Genomic DNA, 27,951 nt, shown 5'->3' with positions numbered 1-27,951 from the left:
ATCTACTCAATTTGTGGAAATACTATCCGGAAAACAGAAAATAATCCTTGTCCCCTTTAAACTGTTTGTACTGCATAAGAAGACAAACAGCAATTTGGTCCACTACTTCTGAAAAACTGCAAATGTGCTTTTTGGAGCACTATGAAGGTACTGAAGGTTTCTTGGTCGGTGTCATGAATAATGTTGATGTATGCAATGTAGAATTCTAATGATCTTGAACGTAAGTTTCTTATTTCACAATCTCAGGGGCCTCTGCAGCACTGCACTGCAGAGGTGCCATGACCAGCAATGACCACGACCATGCTGCGGGTGAAAGAAGGCAGTTAGTGACCATCTGCCCAAGAAATACAACTGTGTCCCCTGCCCCAACGCGCCTGAGAACAAAACACTGCACACGCATTCAACTACTACACTGATTCTTTCATGTTTTCTTAATCTGCTCTGAATTTGTGTAGATCTGTATAGACAGGAACTTGTAGAGATGTACACGGACAGAAACCCACTTAATCTTACCATATTGTTTTGTAAATCATTCGTTCATTCATTTGTGTATGTTCATTGCTTTTCGTCTTGGAGTTACAGGTTTTTCCATTGTTCTTGTTTTAAATAGACCATGTGGCTATGTCAGCTTCCATGGCATCAGGCAGTGTGCTGAGTGCTTTTCTTGCATCACCTCTATTAGTAATTAGGACAATCTACTGAGATGGGTGACACGTTTCCTTATTTTCCAGGGGGTGTAATCTTAGACACAGTAATAATTCACCCACAGTAAGTTGCAAGGTCACAGTTCAAGGCCAGGTTGATCAAATTCCAAAGGCCACTATGCTACATGGCCCTTGTGGTGGGATGCATCCCCAAAAGAATACTACCACATGAGTTACAAAGAGGGGGGAGTACATATTAAAACACGCCGAGACCAAAAGCCGAGACCAAAAGCCAAAAGGTGCCAGCATCCGCTGAACTCTAAAGTCTCCAGAACAACAACATGCTTTTACTACACAGCCCTCTAGTGCTCAGGGCCCTTCCCCAGGCTACAGCTGCCGCCCTCTAGGGGATCCCAGACCCACTGAGGCCTCTGGGTATAACACAAAAGATACAGAAGTGTATCTTCCTTTATTTGTCACATGTATTATTAAAGATTGTATCTTAAATTAAAATGGCTGAATGCATTATTACTGCTTTTAGTATTTAAAAAATTAACAAGACTACTACCATTACTTAATCTCCTACAGTACAGTCTGAGTTTTATAAAAGGAATTCAGCCTAACACAAGGAAAACAGAAAATCACAGAATTTTACATCATTAGGTAAAATGCAGGCCCAGCCCACTACTTCACAGATGACACAAAAGATTTAGCAAGGCAGAGTGACTTGCCCGATGTCACACAATTAAAAGCGACAGCAGTTCAGACTTTCTGAACCTTAACGCTGTATTGTCTTTGGACCTTTCAACTAGAAGTGGGAGCCTCTACTCTGATATAAGGACCTTCTACCTATCATAAAACTATGGATTAAAAAATATATATGGATAGGAAAGTCACACACATGTGACAAGGAGCAATCTAAGAAGGTACTTAATAATTTGAGAAAAATAAATTCAAAATTCTTTCATCATGTTTAGGATTCCAGAGAAAGAACACCAAGTTCTAGAAGCAAATCTATCAAGGTAACATGAGGGGAACTGGATAGTAAATGTGCATACATATAAATGTATCATTTGAGTCAAAGTCATGTCAAATAATAAGATTTGTTTAAAATGTTAGCGTATTAGTGAAGCCATAAAACCTGCAAACATTACACTTCTCTGATGCGTTTCCTTTACAGTTTTGTCAGAAATTTGTTTTTTACTTACTGCAGCCTGCTGTTGTTTCAATTTGTCTCTGTACTCCTCTAATTCTTGCAAATTGAGAACAGGAGGGAGCTTCTAAAAGGAAAAATCCATAAATAAAGAGTGAAAAAAATCAATTGTTTAATTTAGTTTCACTTCCCTGCACACTTAAGTGAGGAATTACAATCTGCACATACAAAACAGTGTCACACCCCACTCCGCCCATCCTCCCTACCTCTGCACTAGACCCAGACACCAGCCTGTATTACTAACCCTTTGAGGCTCAAGCTCCACCCTCCCTCTGCTATCTCCACTGCAGCCATCTCCAACCTCCTGGAAATCCCACTCCTGTGGGGACTCCTGGCCCCTAAGCTGGGGAACTCTGCTTCCAACACCCGTAACAGGAGAATGTGAGAAAGTTCCTAACCCTAATTCCCCACTCTACCAGCCCTGGTATCTCCCTATTCATCCACGACAGAACTCAAAACCTACTTCCCCTCTGAAATACCATGAATGGAAATGAACCCCTCCATGTGTAGGGTGATAGTGACGGTTATTTGAAGACACAGATGATACATACTCCAGAGGACAGTATGAAAGTGAAAGTGTAGCAGCTCAGCTGTGTCTGACTCTTTGCAACTCCATGGACCGCAGTGTGCGGTCCTCTGTCCATGGGATTCTCCAGGCCAGAGTCCTGGAGTGGGTTGCCATTCCCTTCTCCAGGGGATCTTTCTGACCCAGTGATTGAACCCAGGTCTCCCTCATTCCAGGCAGGTTCTTTACCATCTGAGCCACCGGGGAAGCCCAGAGGACAGTGCGAGAACTAACAAAAATGCATGCCATGGTGAAGATGGGAAGATACCAAGTTAGACCTCCAGTCTCAGTCAACTGATGATGAAATTTCGGAATAAGCTGGGTACTAACTCTAGGTACTACATATGAAGCACACGTGCATACAGCATTTGGTTTCATCTAAAACCCAAATTTTACTATTCTGACTTTTTTTTTTGAAATTCCTATGAATTTAAAATGCCAAAGTTATAAACATTATGGCACAGGGGTATTTATCACAACTAAATAATGATGTAAATACACTTTCATGATTAAAAGTCTCAGAGCTTCCCTAAACATAGTTAGCCAACGTAAAATAAGATAGAGGCAGTACACTAACATAATTGTGTGCTGAGAGTTAAAAACGAAAAATACAAAAATGTTTCTTGGACCAATATCCTATGGCTGCACTTAACCTTACATTTAAAAAAATAATCTCATCTTTAAACAATGCTGAAAGTTCACTTAAGCACAATGTGGTTATCACAGATGGGTCCTAGTATCACACATAAATAAAGACAATGACCCTAAAAACCATTCATATTTCACTCACAAATTTAAATCACTGAACAAAATAGGCTTTAGATAGGTTTTAATGAATATTTTTTTTTTACCTCTAGTTCATATTTAACAATATCAAATGAATCTGTAGAAAAATACACTTGTTCAATACTATTAATTAGTTCTTGTTCAGCTTGAGGGTCACTAGGTTGTTCTCGAAGTTCTCGGAATTCCTCCTTCAAGGGAAAACAAAACAAAAAAATTATAGTACTTGTAGTTGCTATAATTCTATCTGCACAGAAATAATCAATCATCTGTCTTAACCCTGACAAATCTCCTGGGAAACACTGACCAAGGAGACAAACTGACAGAAAACAACAAGAAAGTTTGTGTAAAGTTAAGAAAAAGTCAAATACTAAAAACCACCCATCTATTGGAGGAAAATACTAGCCAGTTTGAAGATTCAGATTTTATTTTCAATTCCTGGTGTATCAACTAGTAGTTGAGAAAATTCAGATGTTAAACAAAAAGAAAAAAAGTGACTACCTAATATCTATCATAAATATACACAGTTTCTTCATCGTAAGTGTGTTAGTCGCTCAGTCGTGTCGGACTCTTTGCAACCCCATGGACTGTAGCCCACTGGCTCCTCTGTCCATGGAATTCTACAGGCAAGAATACTGGAGTGGGTAGCCATTCCCTTCTCCAAGGGATCTTGCCGACCCAGGGACTGTACTCAGGTCTCTCGCACTGCAGGCAGATTCTTTCCTGTCTGAGCCTCCAGGGAAGCCCTTTCTTCATCTATAATGCTCTAAAATCTGTCCCACCACAGATAACCCATGGACATTTCAGTGACTTTCGGGTCACAATCAGTATTGGAACCCTGAACAGATTTTCTGCTGAAAATCTCACTGCTTGGCTAAGAAAAACTTGTTCCATAAACGGTTCATAAGGGACTTCCCTGGTGGCCCAGAGGTTAAGAATCTGCCTTTCAAGTCAGGGGACTCGGGTTCAATCCCTGGTTGGAAAATTAAGATCCCATATACCAAGGGCGGGGCACCTGAGCCCACGTAGGTCACAATGAAAGATCCTGAGTGTCACAACGAAGACCCAGTACAGTCAAAAACAAATAAATAAATATTTTTTTTTAAAAAAAGGTTCACAAGGTTACTTCTGTACTCCCATGAGGCTTCCTTCAAAGTGTACTGATACTATAATTAATGAACTGATTATGAACCTAAAGCTCTGATAAAATGCTTGCTTTCTAAAGATACATTATGGGGCTTCTATGGATATGCAACCAAAAAGAGCTTAACAGACAAGCCCTTATCCTTGCATCCTTATCCTATGCAAGTTCACTGCATAATCAGATAAAACTTCAGTTAACTGGGAAATTTCAATAATACAGATACCCACTCTCTGCCACACTAATTAATCAAAACATTATTACAGATATATAATTTAATTATTTGGCTTTATTCAAATTAATCTCAAATATTTAAGTACACAAAAAGAAATCAGTATTTAAAATCATTTTACAGTCAAAATAATATTTAACAAGAATTCTTAATGAATCACCATTAATTAAATATACAAAAATTATATGGTTAATTTGAGGACCAAACTTGCCAAGTAGAGACACTAGATTATTTTATTGCGGGGCATAGTTTTCATTTGTAGAAAAGAAAAAAAGGAAGAGCCTAGCTCATATATCTTTAGGATTTTAATGTATATCTTAAATTTATACAATTACTATAAAATTATTTCTTCTCAGTAGACTCAAGCTAAAAGAAAATATTAGAGCAGTAAACCTGAAACTTAAGATAATAGCTGTTTACATTTAAAATTCTGATAAATTGAAAAGAGAAGGTAAAATCACAAAAACTAAACCTGCAGAATTAAAAGTGCATGAAAAAGAAAATGCTTCTTCGGTACCAAAACTCAACTTATAAAAATACACTAATCAAAAAAATAAAAAGGTTAAAGATACCGCCATCACGGATTTTGCTGCAATTAGATCCTGTGAGTGCGATAAGAAATCCAGCACGGTAACAGGGGGAGCTGTGTTCCGGGAGGGATTTATCTACCACACTCACGGTGCAGCACCTTGGACAACGGCACAGAAGAGTTTCAACAGAAACCCACACCATCTGCGGGAGGGTTCCGACTAGTTAGCGTGTCCACAGGCCACCTCCCTGAGTACGGTGGAAATCTGAATTGACAATGAGACATGAAACAGAAAAAGAGATCAGAAATTCCTGGCACTCTCCCTCCCTAAAGGTGCGCAGGCATTTGAAATACCAGCTTCAGATACTGCAAGCTGAGGGAAGGAATAAAGCCCAAGTGAGGGTATGCCTCCCTAGTAATTCCACAGCACCAGTGGCAAATAAATGTACTTGGGACTATTCACACACAAAAAAACTGAAGAGTACAAAAATGTCTAAGAATGAAAACTATCAGATGTGAAACAAGTCGGCAATTCAAATAGACTGCAGTGAATGAGCACTGTCATCTCAACTGTGTAAATGGCATGAACTCCATGCTGAGGTTCTCCCTAAATATACTATCTATTGACTAACCTAAAGGGAAAGACGCAGGTTTTAGCTGCAACTCGGCTATTAACCTTAGTTAATGGCAACTTAGGTCTCCTCATGCCTATTTTTTTTCCACCTGTAAAGGACATACACACACACTCCAAATGACAGTGAAACAAATTTCCAAAGTTATTAAGAATGTCAGAGGGAAAACATGATTTATAAATATCTCACAAATACTCATTTCACAAAGGTGATGTATCTGTAAAAAAAATAAATAAAATGTACGATCTGTATATGTACATAAAAGGTCAAATGCCATTCCTTCCTAGAATACCAAGCAATTGTATCACTGAGAGCAGACAGACTCGAAATAATTTCAAAGCGGTGACATGTAACACTTAAAACACCGGACTAAGAAACCTGGAACTGAGGGAGAGAAAAATCAAGAAAGGCAGAAAGAGAAACACAGCACACAAAGCAGAATTCAACCAAGACAAGCGCCTGACGCCACGTCGCTATAAAATGCCCGCTCCTTTCAGGGGCTCCAGTTTGAACACGTACGTCTGAACTCAGTCAGAACACACTCCGTTCTGCCTGGAATCACAATCACTGTGTTCCCTTTAATCGCACTGCACTGTCGTCTGTAACTCAGCCACTATCCAATCACTCTCTAAACGTCTGTTAGTGCCGGCAGCTCCATCAGATTACACACTTCTTGAGGACGGAGGCTTTTCTTCACTTTCCATCATTTGCTCCCAAGTGCCAAGGCACACGGTAGATAAAAATCATGGATCAAACTAATTTACACAGTGAATCGTATTAAAAAAAAAAAAGGGGATATAAGAACAAAGGGAAAGGAAGAGACTGTATGTTCTTGTTTTGATAGTCAAAATTTTCCACAAACGCCTAAGGAGAGGCTTCTTTCTTCTAAATAGAAGTAACAATAAATATAAAATGATTGTAGGAATATTTTATGCATGTAGAGTAGAAAAATAAAAAGAAACAGCTAGACGGCATATTTTTAAAACAATCACTCCATAATTTTACCATTATGTAAACTGGTTTCTTAGAATTGGAAATGTGCAAAAGTATTAATTCTTCACCTAAAACAGAACCAGTTTTGCAAGCCAATATATATGTATGTGGCAAAACTTTACATAAACAAAATGAACAAGATTCCCTACAAAACAAATTTAAAGGTATAATCAGGGGAGTAGAATAACAAACGAAACTCCTCAAGCCAATATTAAAATATGTAATGTTCTTAAAAGTTACAAGATTAGATGCCTTAACTATGTTTGGTAATAAAATATTTTAGTCTTATGGACTGAATTTTTATAGTAAAGTTTATGACACACAGCAAGTAATAAATACATATTATTATTAATAATAGTGGTGGGAATGCTCTGCAAACTTTGAAAATCCAAAAATAATTCATCAGCAACTACAAACCATCCATCAAACGTGTCACAACTTGCCTACTAAGGGTGGGTAATCAACTACACCTCAAATAAGTACACGAATGTCACCCCAGAATTAAAGCTGGAGAAAAACTACAATTAATGAGCTTAATTGTAAAGGACATAGAAACAAAAATACAAATGTCAAAAAAGAACAAATCAAACCTCTCTCCCACATTATCATTAGGAAATAACCTGCCTACTAGCAAAGCTCCATTATCTCTTTTTCCCAGTCAAGTCACATATGCCAATTAAAGAACTTTTTTAATTAAAGTCCCACTATGTAAAAATCCTCTGTGCTAGGTCATACAGAAACAAAGATGAGTAAAATACAGCTCTTTGCTCAAATAGCTACTGAAGTAATAGATGAATAAATGATGATGCTAGGCAGAACATAAAGGAAATACAAACAAAATGAAGGGCATTAAAGGATCGTGAGCTACCATCTGATGGAAGCGGTGGCATTTACAGAACATGAGAAAAGGTAAAATTTCAAATATGAGAGATTGGGGGGATAAGGGTAAAAAAATAAAGTGAAGCAGAAGTAAAAGCAGTGGAGTGGGAAAGCATACAACAGGTTAAGTAACAGTGGATGACTTCCTGCAGGGCAGCAAAATGTCATGGGGGAGAGACTACGCGGACACCAAGAGCCAAGAAAATGGAACAATTGTGATGCTGTTAAAATTCAACATGCTTTTTTATATAAACTAGGACCATATTTTTCCTTTACTAAAAATATCTTAACACATTACCACGGTGCCAGATGCTGTATCCAAAAAACAAGCATAAACATTCACCACTTTCTTAACATAATACACCAAGCAGGAATATTTTGGCAAAGTGGTAGATAACGAAGAAGTCATTCAGTGTTTTAGAGGCTGCCTTTTCCAGCAGTCACAGTACACCATCAGATTGTATATAATACATACTACCTAGTCTATTCTTCAGATTATCTCTGAGATAAAGCTACTTGAACATATTAATACATATAAAAATGCATATTGCAAATGTAACTTTTTGAAAAAGAAAATCAGAATAGAAATTTAAGTCAACATCTTTGATTTTAGCCAAGCCATGTTTCCTCTCAACATTACAACAAAAGGTTATATGAGAACTGGGGATTCAAGTCTATAAATTGGAGCCCTCAAGTGTAAAGGTGTTATAAAACATTTCCAATATATCTATGGTTTCCAAAGAAACCAAGCTATAACTTTACAAAACTATTTCCCACTTAAGAGTTCACCTCTTAAGGGGATGTATTCAAGTCCAGGAGGGAAAAGAAAAACTACAAATTTTATATTGAATCACTACTTTCAAATTATCTGAAATACCACACTAATTAAAAATATCAACCCAGGCTCAGGCTTTCAATCCTATTCACTTTCATAAGTGTAAAAAGTTAGTTATGATAGCTTAACAGTTCTCCTTAACATTATTCGGTTCAATATTCTCTTTGAAAAGTAATTTAATTTTTAAACCCACAGAACAGCCTGGAAACTTATCATCTTCGGTAGTAGGTTTTTATTCAAATAAAAAGGTGAATGTAAAAATCTTCATTTCACAGGTCAGCTTTCAAAATCCTGCAGAAAAATGTAAAGTGGAACAAAAAAAGAAATGCAAACCAACTTCCATTTTGGTACATAGTTTATCAGACCATAGTTCAAATTATATACCAGAATAAATACAGAATGCATTGTATTGGGCACAAGCGAGGGAGTAAAGAAAAAAAAAGTTTGCTCTTACACAGCATGAATTTAGGTTTGCCAAAAGACAAAAGGTTTATTTGTCTGCTTGCATTTTTCATAAGTCAACAACAACAAAAAGCTATTCTGTTATAATAAATACTAAAAACAGAAATCATAGTCTTACTAAAGCTAACATCACATTAGAGTTCTAATTGAGAACAAAACGTGATTATCAAAAACTATACAGAGCTTAAAGGAAGAACAAAAACACAAGAGTTTTCAATATGCAATCAGTGTTATAAAAATCACAAATCACTGAAAAAAAGTAGGTTTTTCTGTTTCCGAACGAAAAAGGATTCAAGATCACAAATACACTAAAACTATACATCTACCAATGTAAGCTTATAATGAATTGACAGATGTCTGATTACGTTGGATAAATGGCATATTTTCTTAAAATTATTACTAGAACAACAATAATCTATCAAAGCAGCCGGTTCATCATTTTCTGTGTTTTAAATAAAACATAGCTTTTCAAGCCAACTGTTTTTCTTCAGGCTGTCAGTGCCATCTAGTGGAATATTATTAGCGCTACGATTTGAAAGGTTTTAGCAACATGATTTATAGAAGATTTTTATAAAAGGTTATTATTAAAGTGGCATTATTTTAATTCTTTCCTCAAAATAACAACAACCCAAGTATATACATATCTGTCTTTAAAGAAATATATATTGAAGAAAAACTGATTTCATTCATAGAAATGCACTGAATTATTAACATGTACTAAAAATCACCAAATGATCAAGCAAAACTTTCATATTTGATACTCTGCCAACTATTATTACTTACTTCTCTTATTCAATAGCTACGCTATTTTATCCCCAATTTATTCCGATGATAGAGAAAACATTAAAGGTAACTGCTTTGGAGAGAGGCATCAAATGTATATCTATTCCTAAAAGCTATCTTTAAAAATTTCTCAACTTCAGTGAAAACTATCAAGCTATTTGCCACATGCCTGTCGCGCTAAAGCTGAAGACAAGACACATAGACTGAAGCACACGGAGAGAAGTCCAGTGTCTAAGCCTTAATTTAGGGCTTCTGGTTTTAGTTTTCAAACATCTGGTCAGACCCTCTCTTTAAAAGAATTTCTTTTAAATTGAGATTTCTATCTATTCTGAGAAAAGACATCATAGCACCTTTAATCCCAGTGTCTAATGACCTCAGTCTTTCCAATTCCTTTACCTTCGACAGCCAATAAAATCCTCAGTCTTAAATCCTGTTTCTAAAATGTCTCTCAAATTTTAACTTTTCTTCATTTCCTAAACCTCATATTATCTTTTTAATCAGTATCCTGGCGCAGGACTGCCACTCAAAACTCTATCTGTACACTAGTTATCCTTCAAAAACAAATCCATCACCAACTCCAGAAGATCCAAGCACCCACGTCTCCCTACCCCCAGCGTCCCCTAGCTGTGCTACCAGCATGCATACCTTACTATAGACCTCTACCATAGCCTCCGACGTTGTCTATTTTTGCTTGTCTTTTACTCAGGTTGAGGTAGGAACAGTCTTGTACCTCTTTGCCTCTTCCTAACTTAGTAACTGCCTGGGTCAATGAATCATTGCCAAAAGCACAATAAATCATTGCCAAATGCACAGTGTAACTGATCTTTTATGATCTGCTAGAAAGAATGGTTAAGAACCCCAAAGCATCTAAGAGAAGCAGAATTTCATTAATGGTTAAAAAGAACACAGATAAACATTTTTATCCACGAGTGTCTAAGAAAAATTCTAAATAATTTTGCAGATCCACAGTTAGAATCCCTCGAGGTACCACCTGCAGGAGACACCTGTCTTAAATGAAACATAATCCTAAATTGAAAGTTTTTATCCCAATCACTAAAGCTAAAAAAGTCTCCTAGTCAAAAATGTTGATACGAATTCTGTCTGCATCAGACAGTAATATACTCATCTTCTTTAAAAAAAAAAAAAAAAACTGCTCAGTTTATCCTTTGGTTGTATTTTTATGTCATATCTCTGCTACAAATATTACAATAGAGATACTAAAAAACATCATTGCTAAAAGGGCTCTAGTTTAATCACGTTTTCACAGATGAGGATGCTGAGGTAAAAAGCTATTAAAATGACTTCCCTTTAATAATAAGCTAAACGTTTAAGTCAATACTTGAACCAGCTCTCCTAGCTCTTATTCCAGCACTTTCCTCATGTCTTGGTAAAGTTCTGAAAATAAAGCTCTGTAATTAGGGTCGTTTTAGGAGTCTTTTCACGGATACTAATAAGTCAGTCAATACATTTCTCATACTTCACAGAGGTAATCTAAAAGCTAGCATACACTCTACCCCAAATCCCAGAATGTTATATAGTAGAAATGCCACAGAGTAGGTACGTACTCAATAAATATTTGTGGAATAAATTAGGCATACAAACAAAAATAGTTTCTTATATTTAGACAAATGTATTTTCAGGTTTTGACAGCAATAGATTTCTTTTTTCTCCACACCCTATATTTTTCTTCAATAAAAAAAATCAAAGGCATAGCTAAACCAACTGTGAAGAGTAAATGCAGCAGAATCCTATCTGTATTATGAGTCAGTAAGATCAAGGCCTAAAAAAAATGAAACTAACCCCACCGCCAAAAATCCTTAACGTTAAGGAGGCAGTATTTCAGTAAAAATTCATAAAAAATATTAATATTAGTTCTCTTTTTCAGGTTTATGACATGTAACTATTATGGAGGCGCTATGGAAAGTACCTAAAGCCTAGATATACATTTATAAAGTGCAGGTATTTGTAAACCATGATTCAGCAAGTCCTTTCAAACAGTCCTTATAAGTTCTATAACTACTAAACATGTGGCTATTACAATTATTATATACTATATTAAATTTTTGTCTTAATTCTTCAGAATTCTTTTACCCAATTATCTAAAAATCTTTCACATAGTTCAAACAGTATACATTTCCTTAAATGTATATTCAGTCAATAAACACAGTATAGATTAATTTCTTATAGCCTTACCTCTGCACAAAAAAAATCCCATTAATTTAAAAAAAAATAAAAATAAAAATAAACAGTATCCATGTCCCAAAAATAAAATCTTAGATCATCACTAACTCTTTATTCTACCTTTTTCCCCACAAAAATTATTAGGAAAACTACCAAATTTTTATCTAGAACAGTTTCTGTGGTCCACCTTTCTTTCTCCTCATTGCACCCTCAGCTCGGCCAATGGTTCCCAAACATGGCTCCTCAGCGGAATCAGTTGGGGATCCAGAATCAAGATCCTCACCGGATCTTTAAACACTATGAACGCCTAGCTCTAACCCCCATGCAGCAATCAGAATGGGGTACCTCAGTGGTAAAGAATCTGCCAGCAATGCAGGAGGCCCAGGTTCCACCCCTGGGTTGGGAAGATCCCCTGGAGAAGGAAATCTCAACCCATTCCAGTATTCTGGCTTGGAGAATCCCATGGACAGAGGAGGCTGGCAGGCTACAGTCCATGGGGTCACAAAGGGTCAGACATGCCTGAGCAACTAAACAACAACCATGGCCTGGATACTAGCAATTCTAATGTGCAAAATGTGGCCACCGCTGACCTTGGCTCTGAAGTATTTAGCTATGATTTTTTTAATCGACCTCAAAGTTTTCCTTTCCTATGGCAAGTTCTGAAAAGAATCCTTTTTTCTTTTTTACCTTCCATTCTATTTTCTCCACCCACATCCCCAATTTCCAGTATATGGATTATTACTGACTTGCATCTCCTCTTAAGATTGGATAGTGTCATCTTGTGTATAAAATACAGAAACTGTACCAGATGATTTCTAAGGTTTCTTCCACTCAGAATTTATATAGTACTCAAAAGAAAAAAAAAAAAAATCAACAGTACTTCCTAGATTATCAAGCTCACCTGCCGCCCTTCTTCAGTTCTCCTTAACTACCCTCCTTTTTCTGAGTTGAACCATATGAAATCAGCCAATATTAAACCATTTCTAACCTAAAACACAGCTAATTCATATGCTCCATCTTAATAACCCCTCCTACTTTCCCTTTTATACAGAACATACCCAAGCTAAACTTTCTTTCTTTCTTGAAAACCCCAACAAAATCTCAATTCCCTGTTTTAACTTAGAAAGACATGATAACAAGAACAGGCAAAAGAAATGGGTCCAGTCCTGAAGATAAAAGATGCTTTCTTCTTTTTAATGTTCTACCCATACTTGAGTAAGGAAGAGCTATTAAATGAATTAATATTTAAAAGTTTCTCTAAGCTAAAGGCTACATTAAAGCAGAGATACTACAGTTTACCTAAATCGTCTTCTTAGTGTGTGTCAATCAGACTACCAGAAGTGAAGTCACTCAGTCGTGTCCGACTCTTTGTGACCCCGGGGACTGTAGCCCGCCAGGCTCCTCTGTCCATGGGATTCTCCAGGCAAGAATACTGGAGTGGGTTGCCATTTCCTTCTCCAGAGGATCTTCCCAACCCAGGGATCGAACCCAGGTCTCCCGCATTGTAGGCAGACGCTTTAACCTCTGAACCACCAGGGAAGCCCACAATAAGACTACTACCTCAGGCTCAATCATCACGTGAACCATTTACACCTGTTGACCCTGTGATTTCAGACTGTTCTCCCCGACCCCAACATCTCAAAAGTATACACTGCTAAACATATACATGGATCTATTCTTTTTCAAATTCTTTTTCCATTTAGGTTATTACAGAATATTGAGTAGAGTTTCTTGTGCATTAATCAACTATACTTCAACGTAAAACTTTTAAAAATTATTAAAAAAAATTTTTTTAATAAAAAAGTGTACACTGCTGATCACTGACAGGGAGAGCTGGGAGTCAGTAAGAAGACTGTATAATAAGATCATTATAAATTCACTACATACCACTACTGGAAAGACATCATGAGCTCATGGTTTAAAGACAACAGCAATACATTACTGTATTTTTTTTTAAAAGGGCTCACTCATCAGTTTCACAGTGGTTCAGAAACATCTAATGCCATCTAATTCAAGGCATATTCATAATGCCTGATACACATTTTTTTAAGTCAAAGAAATAGAAAATGATCGGTCAATTAGGATTAATGGTTATCTCTCAATTCCCAATTTTATCACATCCAATAGTCTTTTATAACACTATGTACAATGATTCAAAATACCTCTATAAGACTTCTGTCTGAGCCATTTCATGCAAAAGGGTTGGTTAGAATTTCATTGTATTTGGATCTGACCTAATATAAAAAAGCTAAGCAGTAAATACAAAATTCACTTTAGGGGGTAAGGCACCTCAAAGAGGTGGGAAATCCTCCTCCTAAGCAGCTGACATGGAGGTGTGATGAGGGGCCCTGTGACGGCCAATCAAGAGAAACAAGCCCTTGTACTAAGCTGCTAGGCACAGGAAACAAACAGTAGTTTCAGATATGATGCCCAAATTGAAAATCACAAGAGCAGGCATTCAAAACTGGCTTTGATCTGTGATGGAGCTACTACAGACAGAGGCAGCTCTGAGGAGTGGGGCCCCAGAGTGAGGCACAGCAGGGATTGACTTATTTAACAATGGCTAATATTTCTCCTGGGGGGGAGCCAGCTAGCTTTCAAATAACACCTATTAAATTTGTACATGGCCAAGTTCACATGAATATTAGGGGATTAAAATCCAAGATCTCTACAATTTAGTATAAGCTGTGCTTTAGCTACTTATTCAAATATCTCTGCTTCATAACGAAAACATAATTTACTATGATTTGGAGCTCAGTGTTGTAGCATAAAAAGTAAATCATTTCATTTTATTTATCTGAACTACAGCAGATGAATCAATACGTTTCATTTATATATATATATCTCTCTCACTGCTTTCGGGCAAAGAATTTGATGCAGTAATCAACTCTAAATTAATCAATTTCCCATTTTCTGCTTCACAATAATGAATCATACTGCATCCCAATGAAGATGAGAGCAAAAACAAGCCCCAAGCCCACTGCATTATAAAACTTGATCCAGCTCATCACATCAACCATATGCCTGTGGGAGGAGAAATCTTCTGTGAATCAATTAGCATCCGAAGGCAATAATATTTTCTTTAGGAAGCGAAAAGTCACGCTCACTCGTGTAGATCAATACCTTTCCAGGGACCCGGAGACTCTCAATGGCACCAAGATCACTGAGGCTCTCTGGAGGACTTTTCAGACCCTTCAAAAAAAGATAAAAAAGAGAAGAATTTCAACTGTGCTGCAGAACTGTAACATGAGAGAAAATACTTATTTGCTTGTTTGTCTTGTTATATTTCCACCAAGTTTATTGATTTTGATGTGCAGATATGTGCGATTTGTTTATCTCCTTGAACAGTTGCTTTTTAACATTTTATTGTATAAAGAGAACTGCAGGAGGAGTCAAAAATAAGCTGCAAAGCGTTCCTCTTCTTTCACTGAGACCATCAGCTGACAGCAAAAGACTTTCCATTCATATTTCTCAACCCTCAGTTAGACTATACTTAACTGAAATAAAAATCACCATTTTAAAAATAGATATGCTCCTGTTGTATGATATATATAGAATATGTTTCTAAAAACAGCTGTCACAATACATACAGTACTATTATTAAATCAAGGAAAAACATACTTTTGAAAATTCAAAATAAAATCACTATATGGCAACTTCATACCTAATGGTTGAAGTCTAAGTTAACCATTATTCAAAAACAACCAAGAGAGAAGAAACTTGGGTGACAAAAAGTATTCCATAAAAGCACTTATCTATGAATCAGGACCAAATTCATTTGCCAAATTGGACCTTGGCAAAAAGGTCCAAGCATTATGACTGAGCTAACCAAAGATTTTTAAATAATGATAAATTTTTAAATGATAAAGGCTTAATTAATACATAAGTAATCCCTAGAATTTACCTTATCATTCTCATCAACGTACCCAATTTATACTACATAACTGAGAGTTAAATCTCACGTCTCACTGTTTTAGCTCTTTGGTACTTTCTCTATTCCAGGTTCCCTCATGGCTCAGTGGTCAATACTCTGCCTGCCAAGCTGGAGACCAGGGTTCGATCCCTGGGTCGGGAAGATCCCCTGGAGAAGGAAATGGCAACCCACTCCAGGACTCTTACCTGGAAAATCGCATGGGCAGAGGAGCCTGGTGGGCTACGGTTCACGGATGACATAGCAAAGAGTCGGACACGACTGAGTGACTATATAACAGCTCTCTGTATTCAGGGATTCTGATTCAAGAATTCAGGGATTCTGAAAGTCTCATTTGTGCACCAGGGAAAGTCATCAAGACAGAAAGAAGTGTGCAATTTAAATTTCCTTTTAAAAGCCTCTTTTTAACATAGGCTATTCAAAGCAAACCCCTAAAATCCCTGTAATAATAGTCTGAAAGCAAAATCAGCTGGTACATGAACTTAAGGAGAGATTTATGCTGTTGAGTTTTTGTTCTTTAGCTATCCTATACTGGTCTTCTGGTGTCCATAGTAACCAAAATATATGGCACATTTATTTGAGACTTAGAGTAGAACTTACTCATCTTTAAATTATAGAAGTGTATATTTTACCTTCCCTAATATAAAATACCGCCAATCGTAGCTATAATTTTTTTTATGACAAGGTGCTCTGCTTCATCCCCACTCTTCCATTTTCCCCAGAAAATGCCCCCCTCCGCCAGCCTTCTCTCCCTCTTCTCTCTCTCTCTCCATCCGTACTCTCTCTCTCTCTCATCCGCTCTCATTCTCCCCGTCTTCTTCTCCCCGCACACTTCTCTCTCTCTCATTCCACCCCACCAAACCAACACCCCACTTTCAGAGCTCCTCTGTGAAAATTTCCTAAATCCTATGTTTCAAAGAAACACTATTTCTCAGCATGATCCACAGACCAGCTCCATCACCTAGGAAGTTTTTTCCTAAGTCCCACCAAAGATCTAACAAGTAGGTATTTCTGGATCAGGACAAGGAATTGCATTTTAACAAGCCACCCAGGTGACTACTATCATTTCTAATATTTTGGAAACCCTGCTAGACATTTCCCAATACCTCTGCCAAAGTAGCAAAGTTTTAAATAGTAAACATACCTCTCTCTCTGGACCCAAGAGAAGGGAAAGACCAGGTTCTGTTTGCCTCTCTAGCCTTTGGCTACCACAATTCCAGGAACAGAGTAAACACCAAAGAAATTAGTAATTTATTTGGAGCCTTGGTTAGGCTCCAACCTCCAGCTAATTAAACCCCATTCCCACAAGAACATTAAACTGACTCTAAAATGAAGTTTCTAGGGAAGTCTGCAGGAATAAGAAAAGCCTATGGAAGCTTAAGGGCTTCCCAGGCGGCACAGTAGTAAAGAATCTGCCTGCCAATACAGGAGACGCAAGAGACATGGGTTTGATCCCTGGGCTGGGTAGATTCCCTTGGAGTAGGAAATGACAACCCACTCCAGTACTCTTGCTTTGACAATTTCATGGACAGAGGAACCTGGTGGGCTACAGTACCTAGGGTCGCAAAGAGTCAGCCACAACTAAGCATGCATGCACGCACTGAGGCTTAAAGTCTTAAAATGAGTGAGAAAATTAAAGTGTGAAACGACCGGTGTGTGTGTTTTCTTCCTTGTCCCAATTTCTCACCAACAGTCATCATAAGGGCATAGCACCAAAAGTGGTGAAGAGGGCAAGGCTGGATTACAGAATTACCCCTTGGACTGCAAGCGGATCCAACCAGTCCATCCTAAAGGAAATCAACCCTGAATACGCATTGGAAGGACTGATGCTGATGGTGAAGCTCCAATACTTTGGCCACGTGATGCGAACATCTGACTCACTGGAAAACCCTGATGCTGGAAAAGATGAAAAAACCCTGATGCAAAAGGAAAAGTGGGTGACAGAGGATGAGATGGTTAGAGAGCATCACTGACTCAATGGACATGAATTTAGGCAAACTCAGGGAGAGAGTGGCGGAAAGAGGATGCACTATAGCCCCGCATGCTATATATAGTGCATGGGATTTCTAAGAGTCAGACCTGACTTAGCGACTGAACAATAACAAAATACATTTTATATACACACACTTCTATGCATTCATATACACATACATGAGAGTAAAACTTCATAATTTGATTCAAAACCACAACTAATCCTAAAATATATTTTTAAAATACAATGTTCATGCCTTTTAAACAAACCATTTGTTTAAAAACCTAACAAATTCTTGGAAGAATATATCAGGTGTCATTTTTTCTTTCCCTAGAGTTAAGAGGAAAGAATCCAATGCCTAAAACAAGCAAACAAGTGGTACACACCAGTATCTAGAAAAACACTTTGTCTCCAAGTTAGTTATCACACCATAATTTGCTACTAATATTAATACATGGCAGCTTTCCACCAAACATACAAAATAAAAGTAATAAAAACTGGAAACCCTATATCCATGTTAGGAAGCAAGGGATTCAAAGAATGCCTTCTGCCATCTTGAACAACCTGCCTCTCATCATAGTCTAATGATAGTAACAACATCTCAGAGGCTCTTATAAGGGATAAAGGAGATACCATATATGAGAGGCCAGAAACAGTGTCTGGTACATGGTAAACACCCGTTAAGTGTTGACAATTATTCTGAACATCATAGAGAAATGCTTTTACCTCATCAAAACAGAAACCAAGAGTTAGGTAAATGCCTCAAAGCACAATATCTGACACTCATCCGTATTTTAGGATTATAGATCCGATTAGCAATTTTATAAATCTCTATTAACAAATATGAAGTCATCATCTTTATGTCATCTTCACCTCTTTAAAGCAGGAAGTCATGGTTATAACTATGCTGCTGCTTGTTGTTCTGTCACTAAGTCAAGTCCGACCTCTTGTGACCCCTCGGACTGCAGCACACCAGACTCCTCTGTCGTCCACCATCTCCCGGAGTTTGCTCAGGATCATGTCCATTGAGTTGGTGATGCTATCTAACCATTTCATCCTCTGCCGCCCTCTTCTCCTTTTTGCCTTCAATATTTCCCAGCATCAGGGTCTTTTCCAATGAGTCGGCTCTTCACACCAGGTGGCCCAAGTATTGGCGCTTCAGGTTCTATAACTACAGTGCTCTGCCTTTTTAAAATTGAAACTTTCACTCTAATCATTAGCCATTGTTTGATTTTCTTTTGTATCTGGTTTTCGTTTTCATAATTTCCCCATATAAAATCCATCATAAATAATACATGCCTCTGCAACTTTCTTTGCCGAATCAGATTACACTTCAGATTCACCTCTGTTTTGTCTACATGAATCTTCAACTTCCCTCGATGAGAGCAGCAACGCAGGCCCCGATGATCAAAAGGAGCTGGTTTGTGATTCCTTCTCTTTTCAAGCAAAAGTTCTGGCAAAATTCAGAGTGTTTATCCTCAGCCCTCGGCTTCTCTTAAACCCCCCCGGATCGGGCCTTCCTCCTCACCACTTACTGCAGTGCTGTCGAGTCACTGATGGCCTCACTGCTGCTCAATCCAGAGGCTCACTCCTGTTCTCACCCTCCACGGCCCAGGTGCAGCAGTTAATACGGCTGCTCACTCCCTCTTCTTTTAGGTTCTTTACTTGGACCTAACTGGTTGGGATGGTCTCTTTATCCAACAGATATGTACTGAGCATCTGCCACAGGAGAGGCGCTCTTTGGGATGCTCCTTGGGATGCTCCTTGGGATGCTCCTTGGGATGCTCCTTGGGATGCAGGAGAACGCTTCCAAGGGGACGCTGCTCCCCTCACTGCTCCTTCTCAATCTGCCTTCCTAAACCCCCGAGCTCAGAACTCGGAGTCCTCAAAAGCTCCAACTGCAGACTCTTGTTTTATTTCTACACTTACACCATTGGTGATCTTAGGCAGCATACACACCCTCCTTATGCTCGTGACTCCTGAATGTTTACCTATACCCTGGATTTCTCCTCAAAAATTCAAGCTCTTTCAGCCCAACTGCCTACTTTCTTCCTCCAAACAGCCAAGAGGCTTTCAAATGAACAAGTCTAAAAACTTGCTTCCTTCCTTCAACCTGTTCCTCCCTCAGTCTTACCCAGGTCGATTCAATTCTTCCAGTTGCTGGGAACAAACCATTTGGAGTCAATCTTGAAGTTTCTCTTTCTCTCACAGCCCAAATCTGATCTATTAAGAAATTCTGTCAACTCCACATTCGCAAATATACCCACGATCTGACCTTTTCTCAACACCTCTGCTGCTAGCATCCTGAGGAAGGCCCACGTCCTGCCTCACTTGGATTACTGCAGTAGCATCCTTGCTGGTCGCCCTGGCCTTCCCATGAGTGAGGAGAGAAGCAGAGAAGATGAGACGGAGATGAGGCTATGTGACCTGGCTTCCTGCCTCGCTCTCTGACCTCATCTCCTGGTATTTCTCTCCTCACTCACTTCACTCCTCCCACACTGGCCTCTTGCTGCCCCTCTAAGATGCTCCTGCCTCAAGGCCTCTGCATCTGCTTTTCCTTCCACCCAGAATGCTCCTTCCCAGACATCCTCAGAACTCACTCCCTCACCTCCTTCCAGTTTTTACTCAAATGTCCCCTTCTCAGCGAGGCCTTCCATGGCCACCATACCTAGAAAGTGTGGGCTGTGTGTGCTCAGCTGCTCAGTCGTGTCCGACTCTTTGCGACCCCAGACTGTAGACCACCAGGCTCCTCTGTCCACGGAATTTTCCAGGCAAGAATATTGGCGTAAGGTGCCATTTCCTCCCACAGGGGATCTTCCAGACTCAGGGATCAAACCTACATCCCTCATCTCCTGCATTGGCAGTGGTAAGCACTGAGCCGCCTGGAAAGCCCCATCTACAAATTATAAACGACCCTAAATCGCCAACAACCCCCAGGACCCTCTAACCTCTATTCCTCTGAAACGTGTATCACCATGACTGCCTTCACACATGTCTGTTCTGTTACTGCTGCATTCCCCAGACCTAGGATGGTGCCTGGTACATAGAGTTCGGTAAGCACTTGTTGAACAAAAGGACAGAGGCCAGCATCATAGAGAAAGGAGAACAAAGCAACCCATGTAAACAGAGAGAGCTAACAAAGGCTGCTCTACACTCTCCTCCAAACCAAGATCCTTGGAGAGCTGAAATGCCAAAAAGTGTCAGAGACCTTAATTTCATCCCTTTCCACATTAACAGCAATATATTATCAGCATATTCTTTAGTCCCTCCAAAAAGAAACATCTTTATTTGTATTTATTTGAAATACTGCTATATTTAACCTAATAATAAACAGTACAAATAAAATTCCCAATGCTAGGCAGCACCCTGCTTTCATACCTCGTAGATTCATAAAAAGTGTATTAATAATGATTAAATATGAGGCTTCTCTGGTGGTTCAGACAGTAAAGAATCTTCCTGCAATGCAGGAGATCCAAATTCGATCCCTGGGTCAGGAAGATCCCCTACTGAAAGGAATGGCAAACCACTCCAGTAGTCTTGCCTGGAGAATCCCACGGACGGAGGAGCCTGACGGGCTACAGTCCATGGAGTTGCAAAGCATCAGACATGACTGAGCAACTAACACACACAAACATGTGGAAGTCAAGTCATAAACAAATATAATTAGGATGACCTTAAAACTCTGTGTGAAACTCCTAATTTTACCTCACCTTCTATATAGTACAGTTCCAGCTTTTTGTGTGTGTTCTTTAGGTTTTTTTTTTTCCTATCCCAGCTAAGCACAGATTTTACCTGCTCAATCCGATAAACAAATGACTAAGGCTGAAGAGTTATCATTTTCAGAACAATTTCACTACATTCAGGAGACATAAACTTATTATCACTGGTTATTTGGACTTTTGTATCTTTTCTCTCTCACTCACTCTTACAAAGTAGGGTTAGAAAACAAACCAACCAAAGTACAATGATGGCAATGTTGACTACACTGAACCACCAGCAAGTAACAGGAGAGGGCACCAAACTTAGCTGCTGCACAAAAGTCCAAATTCAGCATGCCAGAGGCAGTTTAGGGGTATTAGTGGTACAATGTACAGAAGTGTATATTGTTTTAAAAGTCAAATGGCACCAAAGTGAGCCTGAAATCAATGATTGCTTAAATTTCTGCAACAGCCGGCTTCCAGTTTTCCGGCTTTTCCACCATCAGTGCAGCCACGGAGATAATCTCTGTGGTTATGCACTTCTTTGTTAGCCCCAGGAACTGTTAACTCCTTTATTTCTTTACTTTGATCACATCACATAAACACTGCTAGGAAAGCCCCACGTGATACATGCTATCATTCCTGTTAGAAAGATGTGAAAACAGATATTCAAAAACGGCAACAATGGGGCAAGGATAGCCTCTTCATTAAATGGAGCTGGGAAAACTGGACAGCTATGTGTAGAAGAATGAAATTAGAACACTTCCTAACACCATACACAAACATAAACACAAAATGGATTAAAGACCTAAGTGCAAGACCAGAAACTATAAAACTCTTAGAGGAAAACATAGGCAGAACACTCGATGACATAAATCAAAGCAAGATCCTCTATGACCCTCCTCCTGGAGTAATGAAAATAAAAACAAAAATAAACAAGTTGGACCTAGTTAAATTCAAAGGCTTTTGCACAGCAAAGGAAACTATAAGCAAGGTGAAAAGGTAACCCTCAGAATGGGAGAAAATAATGGCAAATGAAACGACTGACAAAGGATTAATTTCCAAAATATACAAGCAGTTCATACAACTCAATACCAGAAAAACAAAAACCCAATCAAAAAGTGGGAAAAAGACCTAAACAGACATTTCTCCAAAGGAGACACACAGATGGCTAACAAACACGTGAAAAGATGTTCTGGCTAACAAACACGTGAAAAGATGTTCAACATCACTCATTATTAGGGAAATGCAAATCAGAACTACAATGAGGTATCACCTCACCTCAGTCAGAATGGCCATCATCAAAAAGTCTATAAGTAATAAATGCTGGAGAGGGTGTGAAGAAAAGAGAACCCTCTCACACTGCTGGTGGGAATGTAAATTGACACAACCACTATGGAACAGAGTATGGAGATTTCTTTAAAAACTAGGAATAAAACCACCATATGACCCAGCAATCCCACTACTAAGCATATACGCTGAGAAAACCAAAATTAAACAAGACACATGTACCCCAATGCTCACTGCAGCGCTCTTTACAATAGCTAGAACATGGAAGCAACCTAGATGTCCATTGATAGATGAATGGATAAAAAAGCTGTGATACATATATACAATGGAATATGACTCAGCCATAAAAAGGAATGCATTTGAGTCCATTCTAATGAGGTAGATGAACCTAGAGCCTATTATACAATGATGTAAGTCAGAAAGAAAAAGACAAATATCATATACTAACACATGTATATGGAATCTAGAAAGACGGTACTGATGAAATTATTTGCAGGGCAGCAATGGAGACAGAGACATAGAGAACAGACTTGTGGACACGGCGGAGGTAGGGGGGAAGGAGAGGGTGAGATGTATGCAGAGGGTAACATGGAAACTTACATCACTACATGTAAAATAGATAGCCAATGGGAATTTGCTATATGACTCAGGGAACTCAAACAGGGGTGGGATGGGAGGGAGCTGGGAGGGAGGTTTAAGGGGGAGGAGACATATGTATACCTATGGCTGATTCATGTTGATGTTTGGCAGAAACCAACAAAATTCGGTATCAATTATCCTTCAATTAAAAACTAAGTATTTTTTTTTAGTTAGGTAAAGTTGCTCAAGGTCACACAGCTACAGGATGGACCAGGATTCAAAACCATTGTCAAGAAAGAAGTGTTATGAAGCATAATACCAGGACTCAACAAATCTTACTATCCACTTAATTAAATATTTTATAATTCACAGAACTTTAAAACTTTATCTTCATGACAACAACAACAACATAATTTGACAGAGGAAAATAATCACATAGAATTTGTGTATTCTTCACCAGAGACCTACAATGTGTAATCTACTCAGATGTCTCTCAAATCTAAACTATCAAATAAGAATTTAATTTGGAATTTGTAGTCTTTTTTTCATCAACAACAAAAATATTCACAAATGAATCTTTCACTAAATGCTTTGCCTCCACATACTCCAAAGTTCTCAAAATGACACTGATTCAAAATTCTAATCTAAATTACCCTCTCTTATTATTATAAAAATAACAAAGAATGATCAATTCTAGTAAAATATTAGAACTGAAACAAATAAAGGTATCTAAAACCAAACCATAATCAATAAGTACATAAAAACAGATTTCTGCCATTTCTGATTTGAAGGAAGCTGACACATTATTAGGATATCCCTATAATTTATGACAGAAAACAGCCAAAGCTTTTATTCAAGATTTAACATTCTGGCAAAAAATAAAAGATCATTATTTTGCCATGACAGTGACTTTGTTTTTTAAAAGATCATTTCACAGACACTATCTTACTGATGACCTTAATAACAGAACTGTGAAACAGGATGAACAAAAATAATTATTGTTCTCACTTTCGCATAAGGAAACTTATGCTACTCGATTTAGGGACTTGCCCAAACTCATAAAGCTATCAATATCAATTCTGCCTTCAAATTACTGCTCCCCCCCCCCCATTCTTTCTAGTCATCTTTACTGCATAGACCTCACTTTCCTACCCAGGCCACCCTCAGACAACCAGGCAGCTTGGGGATAAAGGGAACCCGGCAGTATAGCTAGGGCGATCACTGGAAAATTGGCAAAAGGGGGAAGGGGGAGACAAAGATAACCTCCGGCTCCCTCATTGGCCTTATCTAAAGGAATGTTTTTGGGTCCCCGGGTCCCACCTGAGCAAGGCTCGGAACCCCGCGGGTCAGGTGAGTTTTCCAGGGTGTGCCCAGAATTTATAGTGCCCCTGACACCTGCCACCACCTATAACTTGGGTATCTGCTTGCCTGCGGCCCAGGGACAGAATATCTCGGCTCCTCTCCCAGCAGAGATGAAGGAGACCTTTGCTTCAGGCTCTGTAACTTACCTGCCGGGTCATAAGAGATTTTATTTTTTGCATGTCGAATTCGTGAGGCGGTATCCTGCAGCAGAGAACTAACAAATCACACACAACCACCAAACTGCTGGCCCTGACACAGGGAAGCCATAGTGAGTGGTCACGTGGAACTGCCGACCTGGGTTTCTCTTCCTATCCCTTAGCATGCTGGGAATTGTAGTCCTCCGGCTGCCGTCGCACCTGTAATGGAGGCGAGAGAACGGTCCAGGTACTACATTTCCCGGCAAGCAAAACAGCTGACGCTACGGTTAAATGCGCAAAACTTGTTGCTCTGAGAGACCGCGGCAGCCGCCAGTCTTTAAAGAGGTACTAGGTATCGGTAGCTCTGCTTCGGGGAGGCGGCAAAAACTTAATTCTTAGGTGACCAGGAACAAATAGCGAGGAGGCAGCATATAAACCTGACTGACATGACGCCCCCTAGGGATGTAGTGAAGGAAAACCCACCTGGTCTCCCGGGCGAAGTGAAAGGACGACAGACTGACGCGAAGGGGCTGGACGCTCCAAGAGAGCTTGGCCGTTCCCCAGGTGGCGCTGGGCTTGGCCTGAGGAAACGTGTGTCCCGTGCTGGCTGTCCAGGTTCGGGCTCTTCTTCCTCAGTCTTGGTATTCACAGCGGAAAACTAAAACCAAAGGATTTAACTCCCCACTTATCCTTTTACCACCTATGTAATCTAAGGCGAATCAAGATAGAAAATATGAATGCAGCAACAGTCGTAAGTAGGCATGTCATCTTAGTGTTCTCTTTTCAACTTACAGCAGTTTAGTTACATTGAGGAAAGCAATAAGGGAGTCTTTGGGGGCTCAGTTTAAGAAAGAACTTTCCAATTATAAGAATAACAGAAATAAGTAACCCAGAGCTAACAATAAATAATAGCAGACATGTATTGAGAGCTTGCTACCTGTCAGAAACTTACTGTCAAAAACCTTGCTAATAGCTTTACTTGTGGTATCTCACTTATCCACACAAGTAAGTGAATGCAATTAATAAATTGTAAGGCACTTCATAATTATGAAGTATTATAGTCATAATTCTACCCAGTTCTCTACTCCAGCAGAACCACCCTGTGCATAGTTTTATCATTGTGCCTGACAATTCCTTTTGAAATATATGCTTACCTATATGCTTTTCAGACTCTATTACTTCTCGCCCCATGAAGAAATTCCAGTGCCTTTTGGGCAACCTTAGTGTAGCTCATTACAGCGGATTACCTGCTATAATCTTAACTGCTAGACAGTTACTGATAGGCAGTCCCTGAAAGAGAAACTGCTGACCATATGGAATGAAATGAAACCCAATTCACTAAACATTTGTTGACTTCTGGGCACTAGTCAACCCTATTCCGAGCACTTCAAATTGATAAAATACAATCGTGATCCTTAAGGAGTTTACAATTTAGTTACAAAGCATGTATTAGAGGAGATCTAAGTTCAGTAGTTCTCAAACTTGATTGTTCAGATTCACCTGAGGAGGGAACAGTTGTTATCATTTTTGTGGGAGTTCTTTGTTTAAGACCTTCAGTGACTTTTATAGGCAGCCAGCTGTAGAATTTAAAATACACTGTTTAGAATGAACCCAGATCCAGACCCAGAATTTTTACACAAGGTTGCAGGTGACAAAAAAAGAAAAGTTGTTTTTGTTTTTTTTTAAATTTCATTCGTTTGGTGTTTTCCTATCAACCAAATTGGGGAAAAGAGTGGTTTCTGTATCTGCTTGACCTGAAAAGGCAAGAAAGCATTAAAACTCTATTTAACTCTTAATACTCTACATTTTAGTATGTTTCTTTTTAACTAAAAGGAGATGGACAACCCAGGCCTCTAAAAGTTCAAAGGCTGTAGCTCTAATAGTAGAAGCATGGAAAGTAAATCAGTGCTATTGTCTAAATAAAATATATGCCCTAATTCAGCATACCCTAACACTATAGAAAATAGTTGAAGTAAACATGATAGGTTTTTTGACTCCTTAAGCTAAAAAATAAAAACAAAAACCTAGAGCCCTAAAGCGCACTTTTTTAAAAAGGTGAAGCATGTTATTTCATTTCCATTTTTCAAAGCTACATATGTAAAACTTATTTAGGGGACTTCCCTGGTGGTCCAGTGGCTAAGACTCCACACTCCCAACGCAGGGGACCCCGATTCAATTGCTGGTCAGGGAACAAGATCCCACAGGCTGCAACTAAGAATTCGCATGCCACAACTAAAGATCCAAAAATAAATTCATTAGACTTATTTAGTACTCACACAGTTGCCTGAGGGTCATTAGTGGTAGACCAGAACAAATTAGTGAAAAGTGTGGATGGCCTCCCAGCAAATCCTGACAAAAGTTTTTAGGATAGTAGTCCCTCTGTGAAGGAATTCCCGCCCCATTTTTGTAGATTGGAATATCCGGGCTAAGAAGTAAGTTGATCTGATTCGGGGCAGTCACATTAGCTGTAATGTAGGATAAGGGCTTCCGTGGTGGCTCAGACAGTAAAGATTCTGCCTGCAGTATGGGAGACCTGGGATCATTGGGTTGGGAAGATCCCCTAGAGAAGGGAATGGCAACCCACTCCAGTATTCTTGCCTGGAGAATCCCCATGGACAGAGGAGCCTGGCGGGCTACAGTCCACAGGGTCGCAAAGAGTTGGACACGACTGAGTGACTCACACACACACACACTTGAGCGACACACACACACACACCACAAGGGCATAGTTCTGATGGCCCAGATAGAAGGAGCCTCTGAAGCTTAAATTAAAACAGAGATCCCGGTTTGATTAGGACCAGGATGAATTTCTAGTCATCCTATAAATATCAAAGCAGCAGAAAGATGTGGCCTCCCCAGCAAACATAAAGACATTTCCTGAGCAAGCAGTAGTAGAAAAACAGGACACTTGCTGAAGGTAAAGTACTGATCTGGAGAGGGGCCCTGGAAGGAAGATGTTGCTGATAATCATGTAGTAGCCATATGAATTGATCAGGCTTCCTGGGAGGCAGTACTATAGACCTAACGGTAGGAGTTAGCACAGGCATGGGTGATTGTGATGGCCTTCTCTAGCAGCCACCTCTTCCCTGTAAATTCTGATCTTTCCTGAG

At 39.0% G+C, this 27,951-nt stretch overlaps 1 protein-coding gene across 1 annotated transcript in view; it reads right to left on the bottom strand.

The window, feature by feature from the left end:
- Nucleotides 1–25,005, bottom strand: part of VPS50 (VPS50 subunit of EARP/GARPII complex) — a 120,361-nt gene extending 95,356 nt beyond the window's left edge. The window contains exons 1-4 of the mRNA XM_043871663.1: nt 24,851–25,005; nt 14,996–15,064; nt 3,274–3,396; nt 1,853–1,924 (exon numbers count right to left, since the gene is read on the bottom strand). Of these exons, the coding sequence (XP_043727598.1) occupies nt 1,853–1,924; nt 3,274–3,396; nt 14,996–15,064; nt 24,851–24,883 (297 nt within the window). The 5' untranslated portion in view covers nt 24,884–25,005. The remainder of the gene's footprint in view (nt 1–1,852; nt 1,925–3,273; nt 3,397–14,995; nt 15,065–24,850) is intronic.
- Between the last annotated feature and the right edge of the window lie 2,946 nt (nt 25,006–27,951).

Source organism: Cervus elaphus, chromosome 18 (assembly GCF_910594005.1).
Source record: "Cervus elaphus chromosome 18, mCerEla1.1, whole genome shotgun sequence".
Taxonomy (NCBI): domain Eukaryota; kingdom Metazoa; phylum Chordata; class Mammalia; order Artiodactyla; family Cervidae; genus Cervus; species Cervus elaphus.
The sequence above is the reverse complement of the archived record's forward strand: the minus strand, read 5'-3'. Positions and strand labels throughout refer to the sequence as shown.